The sequence below is a fragment of the Triticum aestivum genome, chromosome 6D (assembly GCF_018294505.1).
Source record: "Triticum aestivum cultivar Chinese Spring chromosome 6D, IWGSC CS RefSeq v2.1, whole genome shotgun sequence".
Lineage (NCBI taxonomy): Eukaryota > Viridiplantae > Streptophyta > Magnoliopsida > Poales > Poaceae > Triticum > Triticum aestivum.
In genome coordinates, this window is record NC_057811.1 from 481,365,415 (window position 1) to 481,379,496 (window position 14,082).

The 14,082-nt window shown below is 45.7% G+C and overlaps 1 protein-coding gene across 1 annotated transcript; it reads left to right on the forward strand.

The window, feature by feature from the left end:
* Positions 1-4,863: 4,863 nt before the first annotated feature.
* Positions 4,864-12,027, forward strand: LOC123142169 (uncharacterized). Its single transcript, XM_044561172.1, has 8 exons — positions 4,864-4,984; positions 5,669-5,856; positions 7,242-7,448; positions 8,080-8,604; positions 9,696-9,760; positions 9,863-9,999; positions 10,079-10,305; positions 10,588-12,027. The coding sequence occupies exons 2-8, from the start codon at positions 5,695-5,697 to the stop codon at positions 11,869-11,871; spliced, it is 2,607 nt and encodes an 868-aa protein (XP_044417107.1). The 5' UTR covers positions 4,864-4,984; positions 5,669-5,694; the 3' UTR covers positions 11,872-12,027.
* The last annotated feature ends 2,055 nt before the right edge of the window (positions 12,028-14,082 follow it).

The window sequence follows — 14,082 nt, forward strand, 5'->3', positions numbered from 1 at the left end:
GTGATGAATGCTTACGTGGATTATGTATGATGTGTTATTTTAACTTGCATTCCTTCTTCAAATCTTTTTGTCTTTCTTTGTAGACGAAGTGGTATGCGGTGTACAAAGGGGGTCTATGATTGAAGTAAAAATTGGTGGAAGGATGAGAAGGAGTAAAAATCGTTGGGAGGGTGGGATCAAGGGGGTCGGTGGAAGGAGAGATTGATGGGAGTACTAACAGAACGATGCACGGACTCTCCTTCTAAGAGTAGAGATGCGGAGGACAAAATAATAGGTTGATCATACAATAAATGAAACCAAAAAATAAAAGAAAATGCAAAACAGAACAAAAATGCGCGCGCGCGTCAAATGAGTTGACCAACTTTGGTAAGATTTTATTTGATTTGAATATGTTAATGTGCGAGGTTGTTTTGAGAAAGTGTCGATTTGATTGAGTTAATGCACGCGTCAAATAGGCCGTCCAACTTTGGTAAGATTTGATTTGATTTGAATGATTTACTGCGCGCGGTTGTATTGGGAAAGTGCCAATTTGATTAAGTTAATGCACGCGTCAAATGAGCTGCCAACTTTGCTAAGATTTGATTTGATTTTTTCTTGGGCAGAAGATTTGATTTGATTTGAACGAGTTAATGTGTGACGTTGTTTTAGAAAAGTGCCGATTTGATTGAGTTAATACACGCTTCAAATGGGCCGGCCCAAATTGGTTGTGCTTGAGCAAAGGTTTGTCTGTAAGACGCTTGTGGGTGTAATATAGGATTTGTGGGGTGGTTGGTGGGAGATGAGTAGATGTACCCAAAACACAGTTGAATATAAAATAAAAATGCTCAATTGGTTGTGCAATAGCAATTCCACACCGTGGTGTATCACATAGGAACAAACCAATTTCGCTCGGGCTACGATGCTAGTTAGGTAGCTAGTCTCTCGGATGAACGCCGTATAGGTCGTAGTGAAAGACATGTTAATTAGATTTCCATGCTTGATTTTATGCACGACTTTTTATCCGATTAGGACCACATGTAGAAGGAATAGAGATAGATTGGTGTAAGGATGTGGCTAGGCATCAGTCGACTGAGACTCAACGAAGTCGGACGTCCCCCCCCCCTCCCCTCGCGTCGCCCCTGCTAGGGCGACTCGGGGGTCCAAACCCTAGCTCCGCCGCCTCCCCCCTTTCCCCTCCCTTCCTCCCTCGCCGCCGCCTGAGGCCGCCGCCGGGCAAGCCCGGGGCGCCGCCGAGGAAGGTGGCGGCGGGGCCCTGGCTGCCCTACCCCTTCTGCGGGGAGCCGTGTTCTCCGGGGCGGCGGCCCTAGTCGGAGAGGCGTCACCGGCCCCGCGGCAGGCGGTGGCGCGGGCATGGGCTGGCAATCCTGGCCGTGTGGACGGCGGGTGAACTGGAGGACGGGTGCCTTGGTGCTGCGGCCGCTGGGGCTGTCGGCAGCGCCAGATCTGGCTGCCTCTGCCTCCCATGTTCGACGAGCTCCGCCCCGGTCGGATCTGGCATGTTTCTTTGCGAGCCGCCGGATCTAGCGCCGTTGGGGTAAGGGTGGCGGGGATTCGAAGACCGGGAGAAATCCCAAGCCGGCCTCGCCGGTTTTGGCGGTGGCGATGCTCGAGGGCGCCGTTCCCCTCCTTGGAGGTGCCGTTCAGGTCAGATCCGCCGTCCCCCTTTCCCTCTAGTCTCCCAGGTGAAAACCACAACTCTGTTGGGCGGCGGCGGCGCCCTTGGCGTCGCGTCCTTCCTGAAGGCACCGTTTTTGGGAGCTAGGTGGGCTTTGGGCTTCTCGGCGAGTGGGTGTGCAGCGGCGGCGGTAGCTGGTGCCCTATGTCTGCGGCGAGATCCTCTGTGGCTCCTTGCATTCAGGAGCTCTCATGGCAGAGGAGGTGTGCCTTGCCTTCCAGCGCGAGAGGGGAGCGGGTTCCCCTTCGGTGGCTCATCTCAGCGTCCCGTGAGAGCTAAAGCTCCATTTTCAGTCAAGGCCTTATGTTCTCAATGCCTTCCTGGGTCACTTGCTGCTGCTTTGCTCCGTCCGTTCCGGCATCTCTTTCTCTTCCGTGTCTAGTTCGTGGGTTTGGTGGTGCTCTGCTCCAGGTGAGCACCCCGTGGCTAGCCGGGTGAGCTCGGTTCCTGCCCAGTTGTAGCCTGCCGGTGTCCTTCCTCCCAGGTTCTAGGGTGAACTTCTTCACTGTCAATGGTCCGGCGCCTTCGAGCCAGACGAGGAGGCAGGAGCCTTCTTTGGCAGTGGAGCTGGGAGGACATGGCATGTCGGGGCCGCTGGTGATTTGGCGACGGCATGCCCTTCCTCGCCGTCGGAAGTGCTGCTCCTGTGCTGACATTATCTTTCCCTGGTGACCTGTTCACGTTTGAGGACCTACACATCTCCGAGCTGCGTGTCTCCATGTATGATCATTTTTAGCTGGGTGTGTGTGAGGCTTGTGAGCTGCTTTCCAGCGCCTTTGTACCTTGTCATTTTTATGTTTTCTTGTGTTGGTTTCGAGTTTGTAATCCTGGCCGGTTGATGGCTTTGTTAATTCAAAGCCGGGCACTTCTTGAGCCTTCGTTCAAAAAAAAAAAGACTCAACGAAGTCTCAGTCAAGTGATATTGTATATAAGAAGAAAAAGAAAAAAACCGAAAATAATTTTTTTGTACGAATCTCCATGCAAGATCAAAGGCTTATAATATCGACTGAGACATAACGAAGTCCTAGTCGACCGAGACTTAGCAAAACTGTTGGTGTAATGGGTTGGATGTATTGCTTGAGCCTTGTGGGCATATATATAGGAGACTAGAGTACATTATCTTTTCAAAATACAAGACAAGATAGAATAATTTCTATTCTATCCTATGTTTCCCAATAATCATTATACTCAACACCCCCGCAGTCACAACGGTAGCGAAGCAGATGGTGATCGAAAACAAAAAAAGAAAACACCGATCAAATGAACGGCGAGAGAGACAAACCTTGATCAATATATCGGGAAAAAGACTAGGGCAGCCGATCAACATGATCATCGGACGAACCCTAGGTACTGGCGACACGGCCTTCGGTGGCGAATATGGAGATCGACCGTCCTGGGGGCGACGCGATGCGGAAGCGGCAGTGATGGCTAGGTTGTGGATCAAGATTAGGCTGATACCATGTAGAAGGAATAGAGAGGGACTGGTGTAATGTATTGAATGTATTGCTTGAGTCTTCGTGTGTGTATATATATAGGAGTACATAATTTTTTTAGAGTACAAGACAAGCTAGAATAATTCCTGGTCTACCCTATGTTTCCGAATAATAACGATGCTCAACAGCACATGTAGTCTATCTTATGTTTCCTAATAATAACGATACTCAACAGCAAATGTATGTACCAAGTGATCTTAAGCGCATTGTGAGAAGCATACCAAGTAAAATCGAATCATATTTATGTAAGAGTAGTAGAATGCACATCATTTTTATGGTCTCACTGATTGCTACAAGTGATGGCATTTCAATACCAAGTATATAGAACACGTACATAGTTTGGTTATTATCGAAACTTGCACGCGAGGAGACCCGTGAGCATATCCCGGGCTAAGCCCGACCTCTCCTACCCGAAGCACATTCTCCGATATGTCCCGGGCCTTGACCTGGCCCGCCCGAGCATGAACCCTAGATTCAAACCTTCCCTATTGCGTGTGCGGCCAGCACCTCTGGCGTCCGCCTAGTCCCGCGCATGGTTTGTTCAAACCGAAGGGAAGGAGGCCGCCATGACCAACCCGCACCCTGCCGTCAGACACCAACCACCATGCCACGACCACGCCAACAACCAATGCAAACCACCGCGAGCTCCCACCCCGCGTCGACCAGCCCGAAGCACAAGAGAATCCTAACCGGAGCTAGGACCTGCCACCGAAGGTGATTCCAAGCATGGGCGTCACCGTGACCGGAGGAGAGCCCCCTCTAGGAGTCGGCGGGCAGAACTGGCTAGATCAGATGGAGCCACCACGCCCCCCAAAGGCGCCCTGTGTGGCCTCCACGCTCCATCCAGGCGCAACCGTGGGAGTGGAGCACGCACAAGCCCCATCCCAACGCTGCCCTTCGTCGCGGCGCACCGCCGCCAATCGGAGGACGCCCGCCCGCACTAGCCCCACCAGCAGAGGGGAAAGGAAGCCCCTGCCGCTGCCGAGTGGAGGTGGGATGAGGGGTAGAAACCGGAGGCGATGCTAGGGTGGCCCTCAAGGTCGCCCGCGGGAGCGACGCGGGAGGGAAGTGAGGTGGGGGGTGGGGTTGTTGTGGAAAAAGATCAGTACCGGCCCTCGTGTATAACTAACAAGCATTTTTTTGGTTGTCTGCCGATTAGCCGCTTGCAGGCTGCGGAGGCGGAGCTGGAGCTTTACTTCCCGGGGCTCATTGCCAGCCGGAAATGGGGAATGGGCGCTGACGGTAATTTAGACTAGGTTAGAGTATGATTTAGTTAAAAAAGTCCGAAATGTAATGAATATTGTCCGATTTGTATAAAAATCATCGGGTTTCCATGAATTTCCTCCGGTTTATTTAAAGCCGATTTAAAATGTATGTGGATAGCATTGGATGGCCGGCTTCTACATTCCTGTCCATGAGCTATTCCCGTGTCCGCGGACAGCGGACCTAATTCCTAAAAAAACATTCCTTAGAGGGCAAAAGAAAAAAGACCTCACAATGACCTCATGACGTTTCCGAAGCTACCCCTCCACCCTCGTAGCCTCGCCTCTGCCCTTGCGCACGCACGTCTCTGGGATCTGGAGGGCATTCCGGTACAATGACATGAGCCAACAGAAAAGTGGTGAGAGCGGCCAGCAGACAGGAATGTCAAAAATACGGTGGGCGCGGCTCTCGAAACTGAATTGAGTTGGAAGCAAAAAAAGGTAAGAAGGGCGATCGAGCGAGCGAGCGAGAGGGAACGCAGCACAAGAAGGGCGAGGGAGAAACCCCTCCCTTGCTGCCTCCCTCCGAAATCCCGCCGCCGCGCCGGATCGAGGTAAGCGATTCCTCCTTCCCTCCCTCCTTCCCTCAGTCTCCGGGTTCTCCCCTTCCCGTCCGGTTCGCGGAATCACGGACCCCGTGCGCGCGCGCGCGACCGGCGAGGGTTGGTGTTCGGTTCGTTGAGGAGCCGCGCCGGCGAGCGAGGCGTAGGAGGACGGCGAAAGGGAAAGGGACGGGGAGGAGCGGTGCCGGCCGGGGAAGGCGCCGTTCGCGATCCACTTCGCACTAGCGGGTTCGAGTTCGGATGGATCGGTGTTCGTCGAAGGCGATGCTGGAGTTTGTGCGCGGAATTGGGGTTCCGCTTCCGTGTGCCTGATAGTTTCCGTGTGTTTGCGCCGGGGAGATTAGGATCGGAGATAGTAGTAGTGGCCGTGTGCATTTCGGCTCGATTTTGCGTAGTATAATACGGCGTGGTTGTCTGCAGTTTGGGTGCGTGGGGGAATCGATCCTTCATGATGGGCGAGTCTTGGGTTAGCTTTGTACTTTTACCCAAGGATTTAGTTATCGTCTTCTTTTTCCAAATGAACTGTCTCTATGTATGGAGATATAGATTGATGCTTATCCTTGAGTCCTAGTGGGGATGGAGGTAACTTTGCTGCGGTCTGCGGCAAAATTGCGATTTATATTTTCAGCAGCTACAGGAGATCAATTACACTCACCATTTCATTCTCTTATGTAGGCTCGCTGAGTTTGGTGTCGTCCGAGATGAGCACCAAGATAACGGTAACCTACCAGAGGAAGCGTGGCACGTCGCGCGCTCAGGTGGCTGATGGCGCCACTCCGGAGCCTCCTCCTGTTTCTAGCAGTGGGGTTGCCGGCAGCCAACAAGCCACCAAAGACCAGGCCGATGCCGATGCCAATGTCGGTGTAAGGAAGCCTAACTCTATCTCCTTATCGTCGTTGTAGAATTGTTGATATTTGATGTTATTTCTGTTGATTCTGCCAGTCTGCCGTTACTGATTTCCCCGCCTTTCTAAGATGGTATTTTTTTGCGCTTTTTTAAGGAGGGCGCAAAAGTGGCTGCGTGGAATAGTACAGTATGAGCCACGTGTTTATACAACTATATCATTTGTGTCTTCAAAAATTGTGTGATACCAATAGGATGCAAAGACACTTGTATCTCAAGATGTCAATAGCTGCATGTTTTTAGAACACTGTATTTGTTTGATGTTTGATATGAGCCACATGTTTTTCGAACTCTATCATTGTGCCTTTGGAAATCATCGATATTTGATGTTATTTCTGTTGAATTTGGCTTTCTACGTTAGTTGTGTCGTTACTCATTTTCCCGCCTTCTAAGATGGTAATATTTCGCGCCTTTTTTTAAGGAGGGCGCAAAAGTGGCTGCGTGGAATAGTACAGTATGAGCCATGTGTTTCTACAACTATATCATTTGTGTCTTCGGAAATTGTGTGGTACCAATAGGATGGAAAGGCACTTGTATCTCAAGATGTCAATAGCTGCATGTTCTTAGAACACTATATTTGTTTGATGTTTGATATGAGCCACGTGTTTTTAGAACTCTATCATTGTGTCTTTGGAAATTGTTGATATTTGATGTTATTTCTATTGAATTTGGCTGTCTAAGCTAGTTCTGTCGTTACTGATTTTCCCAGCTTCTAAGATGGTAATTTTCGTGCCTTTTTAAAGGAGGGCGCAAAAGTTGTTGAGACGAATAGTACAATATGATCCACGCGTTTGTAGAGCTCTATCATTTGTGTCTTTGAAAATTGTGTGATACCAATCTGATGTAAAGACACTTGTATCTAAAGATGTCAATAGCTGCATGTTCTCAGAACACTATAATTGTTTGATGTTTGACGTTTGACATGAGCCACACGTTTTTAGAACTCTATCATTGTGTCTTTGGAAATCCTTGATATTTGATGTTATTTCTGTTGAATCAAGCCGACTATGTTAGTTCTGTTGTTACTGATTTTCCCGCCTTCTAAGATGGTAATTTTCCGTGCCTTTTTTAAGGAGGGCGCAAAAGTTGTTGCACCGAATAGTACAATATGATCCACGTGTTTGTAGAGCTCTATCATTCATGTCTTTAACAATTGTGTGATACCAATATGATGTAAAGACATTTGTATCTAAAGATGTCAATAGCTGCATGTTCTCAGAACACTATAGTTGTTGGATGTTTGATGTTTGATATGAGCCACGTGTTTTTAGAACTCTATCATTGTGTCTTTGGAAATCGTTGATATTTGATGTTACTTATGGCCATTGTTTTGTCATGTATGTAGGCTCGCTCGAGTAATGTTTTGGCGCGGTTCGACAAGAGTGCCAACATCACAATAACCCACAAGAGGAAGCGCGGTACATCACTCGCTCAGACAACCGATAGAGCGACTTCTGAGCTTGCTACTGTTTCTAGCGGTGGGCTTGCTGACAGCGAAGCCCCGCAAGACGGGGCGGACACTCATAACGACATGTTCAATGGATCTAATCATGTAAGAAACCTTGAGTTCTCCCTTTCCTTATCGTTGTAGGATTATTGATGTTTGATATAATTTCTATTGCATCTTTCTGTCCACGTTAATTCTGATGTTTCTGGTTTTCCCGCCTTTTACAATTGCAAATTTTCACGGCTTTTTAAGGAGTGCACAAAATTTGCTGCACCAACCGGTACAACATGAGCTACATGTTTTTAACAACTCTGTCATTTGTCTTCAGAAAATTTTATGATGCCATATGACGCAGACATTGGTATCTAAAATTTCAATAGCTGCATGTTTGGTAAATTTTCACGCCATTTTCATGGAGGGCAAATGAGTCGCTGCACCAACCAGTACAATATGAGCCACGTGTTTTACGAGATCTTATCATTTGTGTATTTGGAAATTTATGATACCAATATGATGCAATCATTTCTATCTAAAAATATCAACAGCTGGATGTTCTCAGAGTATTAGATTTTTTATGATAAGCAGCAAGATATAGCATATTGCATGAATGATTATTATGCCATAGGTTCAATGCTTTATGGCTTTTTAATTCTATATCCATATGCCAATCGCCTTCCTTGTTTTGCAACTTTGTACCTTTCCTCCTTTGGAAAATTGACAGTCTACCTCTACACAGCAACAGGATGCCTGCAAGCCAAAGCAAGAAAGCGCCATAGAAGAATCAGCTAAGCTATGTGCCCATGCATCGAAGAAAGAACAAAAGGAAATTCCATTATGTGAACCATTGCCACGGATGGAGCGACCTGGGATTTGTTCTCTCCCAGTAGCAGAGGTGTGGAATGATAAATTACATTGCACCAATGATGCAGTTAATCCAATCCCTGCTTCCAGTTCTGTATGGGATGTCAGACATGCTAACGGGACAACTAATCAAGCAAAGGATTCTAATAACTCTTCTCATGCGGCAATAAATTCTCATCAAGGGCCAGAAGATACTACTAGCAGACGTAATCAATGTAAGAACAGATTTAGTCCTCAGCTCACCTTCCAGAGGCGTGTGAAAAGGAAAATTAAGAGAAACTATACGAGTGATAACTGCAAAGAATACTCAACACTGGCATGTAACCCACAAAGTTTACCAATTAATGCTACACCCTTGCTCAAAGTAACCAATGGCGATTTTTTGGATACTGCAGATAAGGTATGTTTTGTGACTTGTCATACAACACTCTTCTACTGTGCTGCAAAAATGACATTGTTTTAACTCCTTACTCATATTCATGGTGCTATGGTTTCCTCTTACATTGTTATTTGCTTAAGCACTTGGATTTGGATATGGTAAGTTAATATCAAGGCGAATATTGAAAATGAATGGGAGTTAATTCTCTTGCCTTTGTACCCAACTATAATGTTGTCTTACTTATTGCTTGTTTTACTTATTTTATTTGAAATATGACATTATGATAATTTTGAAAGCATATATTATCTACCTCGTTTATGTTGATTACGAACATGATTGGTTCGATGCCAAAAGTTGGCATGCCAAATATTGGATCGTGATTGGTTGGTTACCAACTTGTTTTGCCAATCTCTATTTTTTCCGCAAATTTTGGCAACTTTTGATTCTGCTTAATGTTGGTATCAAACGAGTTATATTTTTTTCTGTGTGAAAAAGGGCTATACAATTTTTACCCATCTAACAAACAAGAATAATGAAGGACATGCTTGGCGCAGTGGTAAAGTACTCCTCACTTGTGCCAAGCGGTCCTGGGTTCGACGCAGCCTCTTTGCATTGCACTGTGTAGGGGTAAGGCTTGCCTCGTATAATCCCGACAAATAAGAATAATGAGGCTATTACTTTACTTTATTATATACAAAAATCCACCTGGTGTGGGGGCTTGTAGCATTGGGTCTATCGTGAGCAATAAGAATAATGCGGCTATTAGTTTATTTTATTATATAAATAAAATGGGGGATGAGAACTGAGCTAGCACTTTGTTCTGACTAGTTCCTTTATTATATTATTGCATACTTTATATGTGCAATAACCAATCAATATTATAGGAAAATTTGCGTCGTAACTATGGCATAGATGTGCAGATGCCAAAGAAGTCACAAACTCACAATGCATTAACAAAAGAGAATTACATATATGCTCCACTGTAAACGAGTTAATAATGCCCTATTTATCTCGCTATATATGATAAACTCGTCAGTAAATGGTGCACGCCATGATGGCTAAAGGTGTCAAAAATTATAATGTAGCATTAACTCTGTATATTCTGTGTGCAGGTAGCTAAAGAAGGAACAAGTACTGGACTAACCGTATCAGCTCAACGCTTGCTTGCCGAAAAAAGGTATAACAAAATTGTGTTTGTTAAGTGCTGTGATCTGACATTGGAGTAATGTTATTGCTACACTAACAGTTTTGAATGACTAATTCGATGCTTCTTTTGCAGTTCACGCATGCTAAAATCTACAGTGCAGCATACGGTTTCCACACAGCATATTGAAGATGCAAGAGCGGAGGACTGGAGCAAAACTCTAGGTCGTGTTGTTGAAGCAGCAGAAGCTGTTGAAATGAAGGAATTACATGGTAACGGCCCCTTCATAGTTAACTAGGCAAAATAAATAAATTTAAATAGGTTGAAACTTACCAGTATATCTGTGGACAGATGATCCTCCAGAATCCAAAGGTTCAACAAAGCATATTCCAATCATTGTCTTGGACGGTGATAATGATGAGAGGGCCAGGGGTAAACTGCCAGAAAATTCAAAGGTGGTTCAGGAGGAAAACAAAAGCAGATTTAATTTAGGGAAGATCAACCTGAATTCTGTCGAATTACCTCAAGAGAGGCTTCACGGCCTGGATGACTCATCTGTTCAAAGGCTGACAGATCAGGTGAGCATGACAAAATCATATATTTGGCACATCTTTTAGGAAGTGCTTCATTGTTAGTTGTTTGCTTGCGCCGAGAATCCATCAGCCTCACCCACTTAGAGGATATTTTGTCAGATCAAGGTCAAAACCATTTTTCCTTTCTAAATCATACATAGCTGTACTCTTCATTTAAAATGTTTTTATTCTGTCTCAGTTTCCATCACCATCTTGTTTACAAGCTTGAGACATGTATTATACCACCTTATATATATCCATGCGTTAAACATTTTGTACTGCTTACAGGATCATTTTGTTACTGGACAAAAACAAGTTTCTCAACCAATTGAAAGGCTATTTTTTACAAAGGAGAAAGATGCTGTACATGGTAAAGAACAACATCAAGAGGGAACACCAGCATTGCATACCTTATACTCAAATATGTATTATCCGACTCCGTCAAGGAAATCTGGGAGTTCGAAGGAACCAAAGAGCATGCCTTCAGAACTGAAATTCAGAATAATGGATAATGCTCCTGAGTCCAGTTTAGACTGCCGCTTGGATAGTTTCCAATACAGTGGCAAGTCCAGTGGCATTCATTTGCTGACAGAAAGGATCAACACATACTCCTACAAAAGACACCAGGTTCCCTGGTCGGAAGAAGAGTTAGATTTTCTGTGGATTGGAGTGAGGAGGTATGGAAAGAGTAACTGGAATGCAATGCTGAGGGATACACGGCTACGGTTCTCAAGCTCAAGAATGTCTGAGGATCTTTCTGAACAATGGAGCAAGGAGCAAAAGAAACTTCTACGTGTGGATCTTCAATCAATAAGAACATCTGCTCTAGGTTCTGAACCGACTCCCCATATAGCTGAAGGTTATGCTGGAAGCAGTTCATGCACTGGAAGCTCAATGTCCCCATTCCTTGCAGCCCAATCGGACCTTCCGTTGGGCGAGGTGCACCTTCAGAATGCTCATGCTTTGGATAGAGGCCAGCATTATTTATCAAGCCTTGGCAGGTTTAACCTTCATGGAATCAACAATAATGTGCCAAGAAATTTTCCTCTGGGAGGATTCCCTGGAGCTTCTTCCTCACGGGGGAGAAATGGGAGCAAGCGTAGGAAGTCAACCAAGCTTGAAAAGTCATACTATGACAACAGGTCACACTGGTGCCAAGAACTACCAGAGAGGACGTCGTCTCAGCTCCTTCCCATCAATCAACAACCAGTGAACAGCCTTTCTCAGTGGCCTACCAAGGGCGCCGACACTGGTAAAAGCTGGCTCAACCCCGAGATGTGGTCGAGCGCATCGCAGGCGCTAGGCCAGTCCACTGCAGAACCACTGCATGACAACCTGAGAGCTGCCCACTTTCTGTTCCCTGACGACAAGAAACCACATGACATGCCAGACATCTTTGAAGCTGGCGCTGAAGTTGAAAGCGGAGTGGCGCAGTCTAGCAAGAAGCTTTTCTGGACCAGCGGTGACACCTTGGTTCAAAACCAGAGGGCCGCTGCTATGGCGGCAGGGCCAAGCGGCGCCAACCCGAGCGACACCGGCGCATCGTCTGAAGGGACGGTGTCAGATAGCTGAGTCCCGTACTTCCGTGTGCCAAGTTTCATGATATTACCAATGTTAGTCCCTTCCGTTGTATCACTTAACAAACTTGTTGTCTTTGATGCTGAAGCTGGTGGAACACTAGTTGAGTAGCAGGGAATGTTTTGCTGCACCTGCCGTGTTTTATTCTAGCATAACTGGAAATGATTTATTGATGGTCGCTGTTCATGGTTATACTCCTCTGTTCCATAATGCCTTTAGATTTATAAAAAGTTAAATTTGATTAACTTTGAACAAGTTTATAGAGAAAAGTATTTACATATACAATACCAAATATATACAGTATGAAAGTACGTCTCATGATGTATCTAATGATATGTATTTGGTATTTTAGATGTGGGTGTTTTTCTCTAGAAATTTGGTCAAAGTTTGTAAGTTTGACTTAAAAGTCTATAGGCACTACATTATGGAACATAGGGAATACAAGTTATCTACATTTACTCTAGCGGTGTCAGATCTTTGCTAGAAGAATGATTTGGGTTTGCCTTAATTCCAGGTCCCAATTGATCCTAAAAAATTCACTTTCTATGAAAAAAGGTATAAGGTATAACTTGCAGTTTTCAAATATTGAAGTTGCACTTTTTAAAAATGTATTGGGACTTGTAAGGAAAAATATTAGGTCATACGAGATTTAGCAAAACTAAATAATTTCTCTTCTTTCTCTCGGAAAGATAACCACTTAAGAAGAAATCATGGACAACCTTGCTCTAGGATAGCCGGACCCACCGGCCCCTTGAAGAGACCATAGCAAAAGAGATAAGAAAGGACCTTATGCATCATGATACACAATGCTTTTTGCTCCGAATAGTCGGACTTTGAGACTCTACGCGTCGGAGACTCGGTGTTGATCTTCGCCACACCCTCTGTTGAAGAGAGCCATCTCTGCCGTCAACAAGGACAACCAAATATTGCATTTCTTTTTACTAAAATTGCCCTAGTTAGCACCTATACATTTCTCCTTACCCAGAACCTTATTTCTTTTTGCCTAGGGTTGGCGCTATGTCGACTCGTGCCTTCGATAATGTGACAACACAAGACTCCCATTTGTCTTCGGCATTGACACTGCTTGGGACTTGGCTATTTCGTGGCTAGGGCCCCAGGCACCCCATTCTTTCCACTGTAGGCGCCATGCTATGCTTAAATTGAGGCATACGGTGTCGTTTTCAATAGGCATGCTCTGGGCCGAAGACTCTTAAAATTATTTGATTCTATAAATGGAGCTTTCAACACTACAATGATGTCAGGGCCAACATTACAATTCTAATAAAGATTCATTCCCTTCCCTGCTCCCAGATGTAGTTCACACTACCTTGCTCGTCGGGGCACACCTCTTCTACTTGGTAGCCGCCAAAACTATGGCCAACGGAGGTTATACTATCGGCGGCACGGTTACTTATGTTATGCCACCAACAAAGATAGCAACTGTCTTCGAGTTCCGAGCTGTTGCGTTTGACAGAGCTATGAAGTCGACTCAGGCAAAGAGGGCGGAACGTCTTGGGTCCCGGGAGGAAGAATACCCAAAACTGAAATATAGAGTAACCAGTACACTTTTAGCTTTGTTTTTGAGGAACAACCCAACCACAGGTTTATTACAGAACGGTGTTATTGCAATCCTCCAAGAGGATGCTTCTAAGGTTTGGAGGGACATCTCCAATAGAGAAACAGTCTCCCTGTCTCCTGGCATGAGCTGCAATCTTGTGCGTCAGCTTGTTGCTAGCCCTCCTCACAGCCTTGTAAGTTATCGCTGCAAACTTCTTCTCGAGGTTCCAAACGTCTGTGATTAGAGGGAACAAAGCGGACTGATTGCTGCCTCTATTGTTCAGTAGATTCAATACCGTAGCACAATCAGACTCCAGACAAATCGGCCCCTGGTGTACTTAGTTAGGACAGAAAGACCATGCAAGATTGCAGCAAGTTCAGCTTCCTCCCGGCTGTTGCATAGTTGTAAACGCTGACCACTACACAAAGCGACCTTCCCAGGTTGTTTCTGACGACTATGTAGGCCGTCGATTCCCCGGAGCTAGGCAGGAAGGACGCGTCCGAGTTCATTTTCCATCTACCCTCGACCGGTGGAGTTCATATTCGCCCATCCACTGATTCGGACCACGCTGGCATCTCTTCTGATTTGTTTTCCTGATTCCCCACACTGACGCAGACCATATGTATGATGCATGTGTTCATCCCTTG

Excerpts from the sequence above, each read along its gene's own strand:
- LOC123142169 (XM_044561172.1), top strand. The coding sequence starts at position 5,695 with ATGAGCACCAAGATAACGGTAACCTACCAGAGGAAGCGTGGCACGTCG. Across the intron at positions 10,000-10,078 it reads TGAAATGAAGGAATTACATG|ATGATCCTCCAGAATCCAAA; the intron begins GTAACGGCCCCT and ends ATCTGTGGACAG. Across the intron at positions 10,306-10,587 it reads TTCAAAGGCTGACAGATCAG|GATCATTTTGTTACTGGACA; the intron begins GTGAGCATGACA and ends TACTGCTTACAG.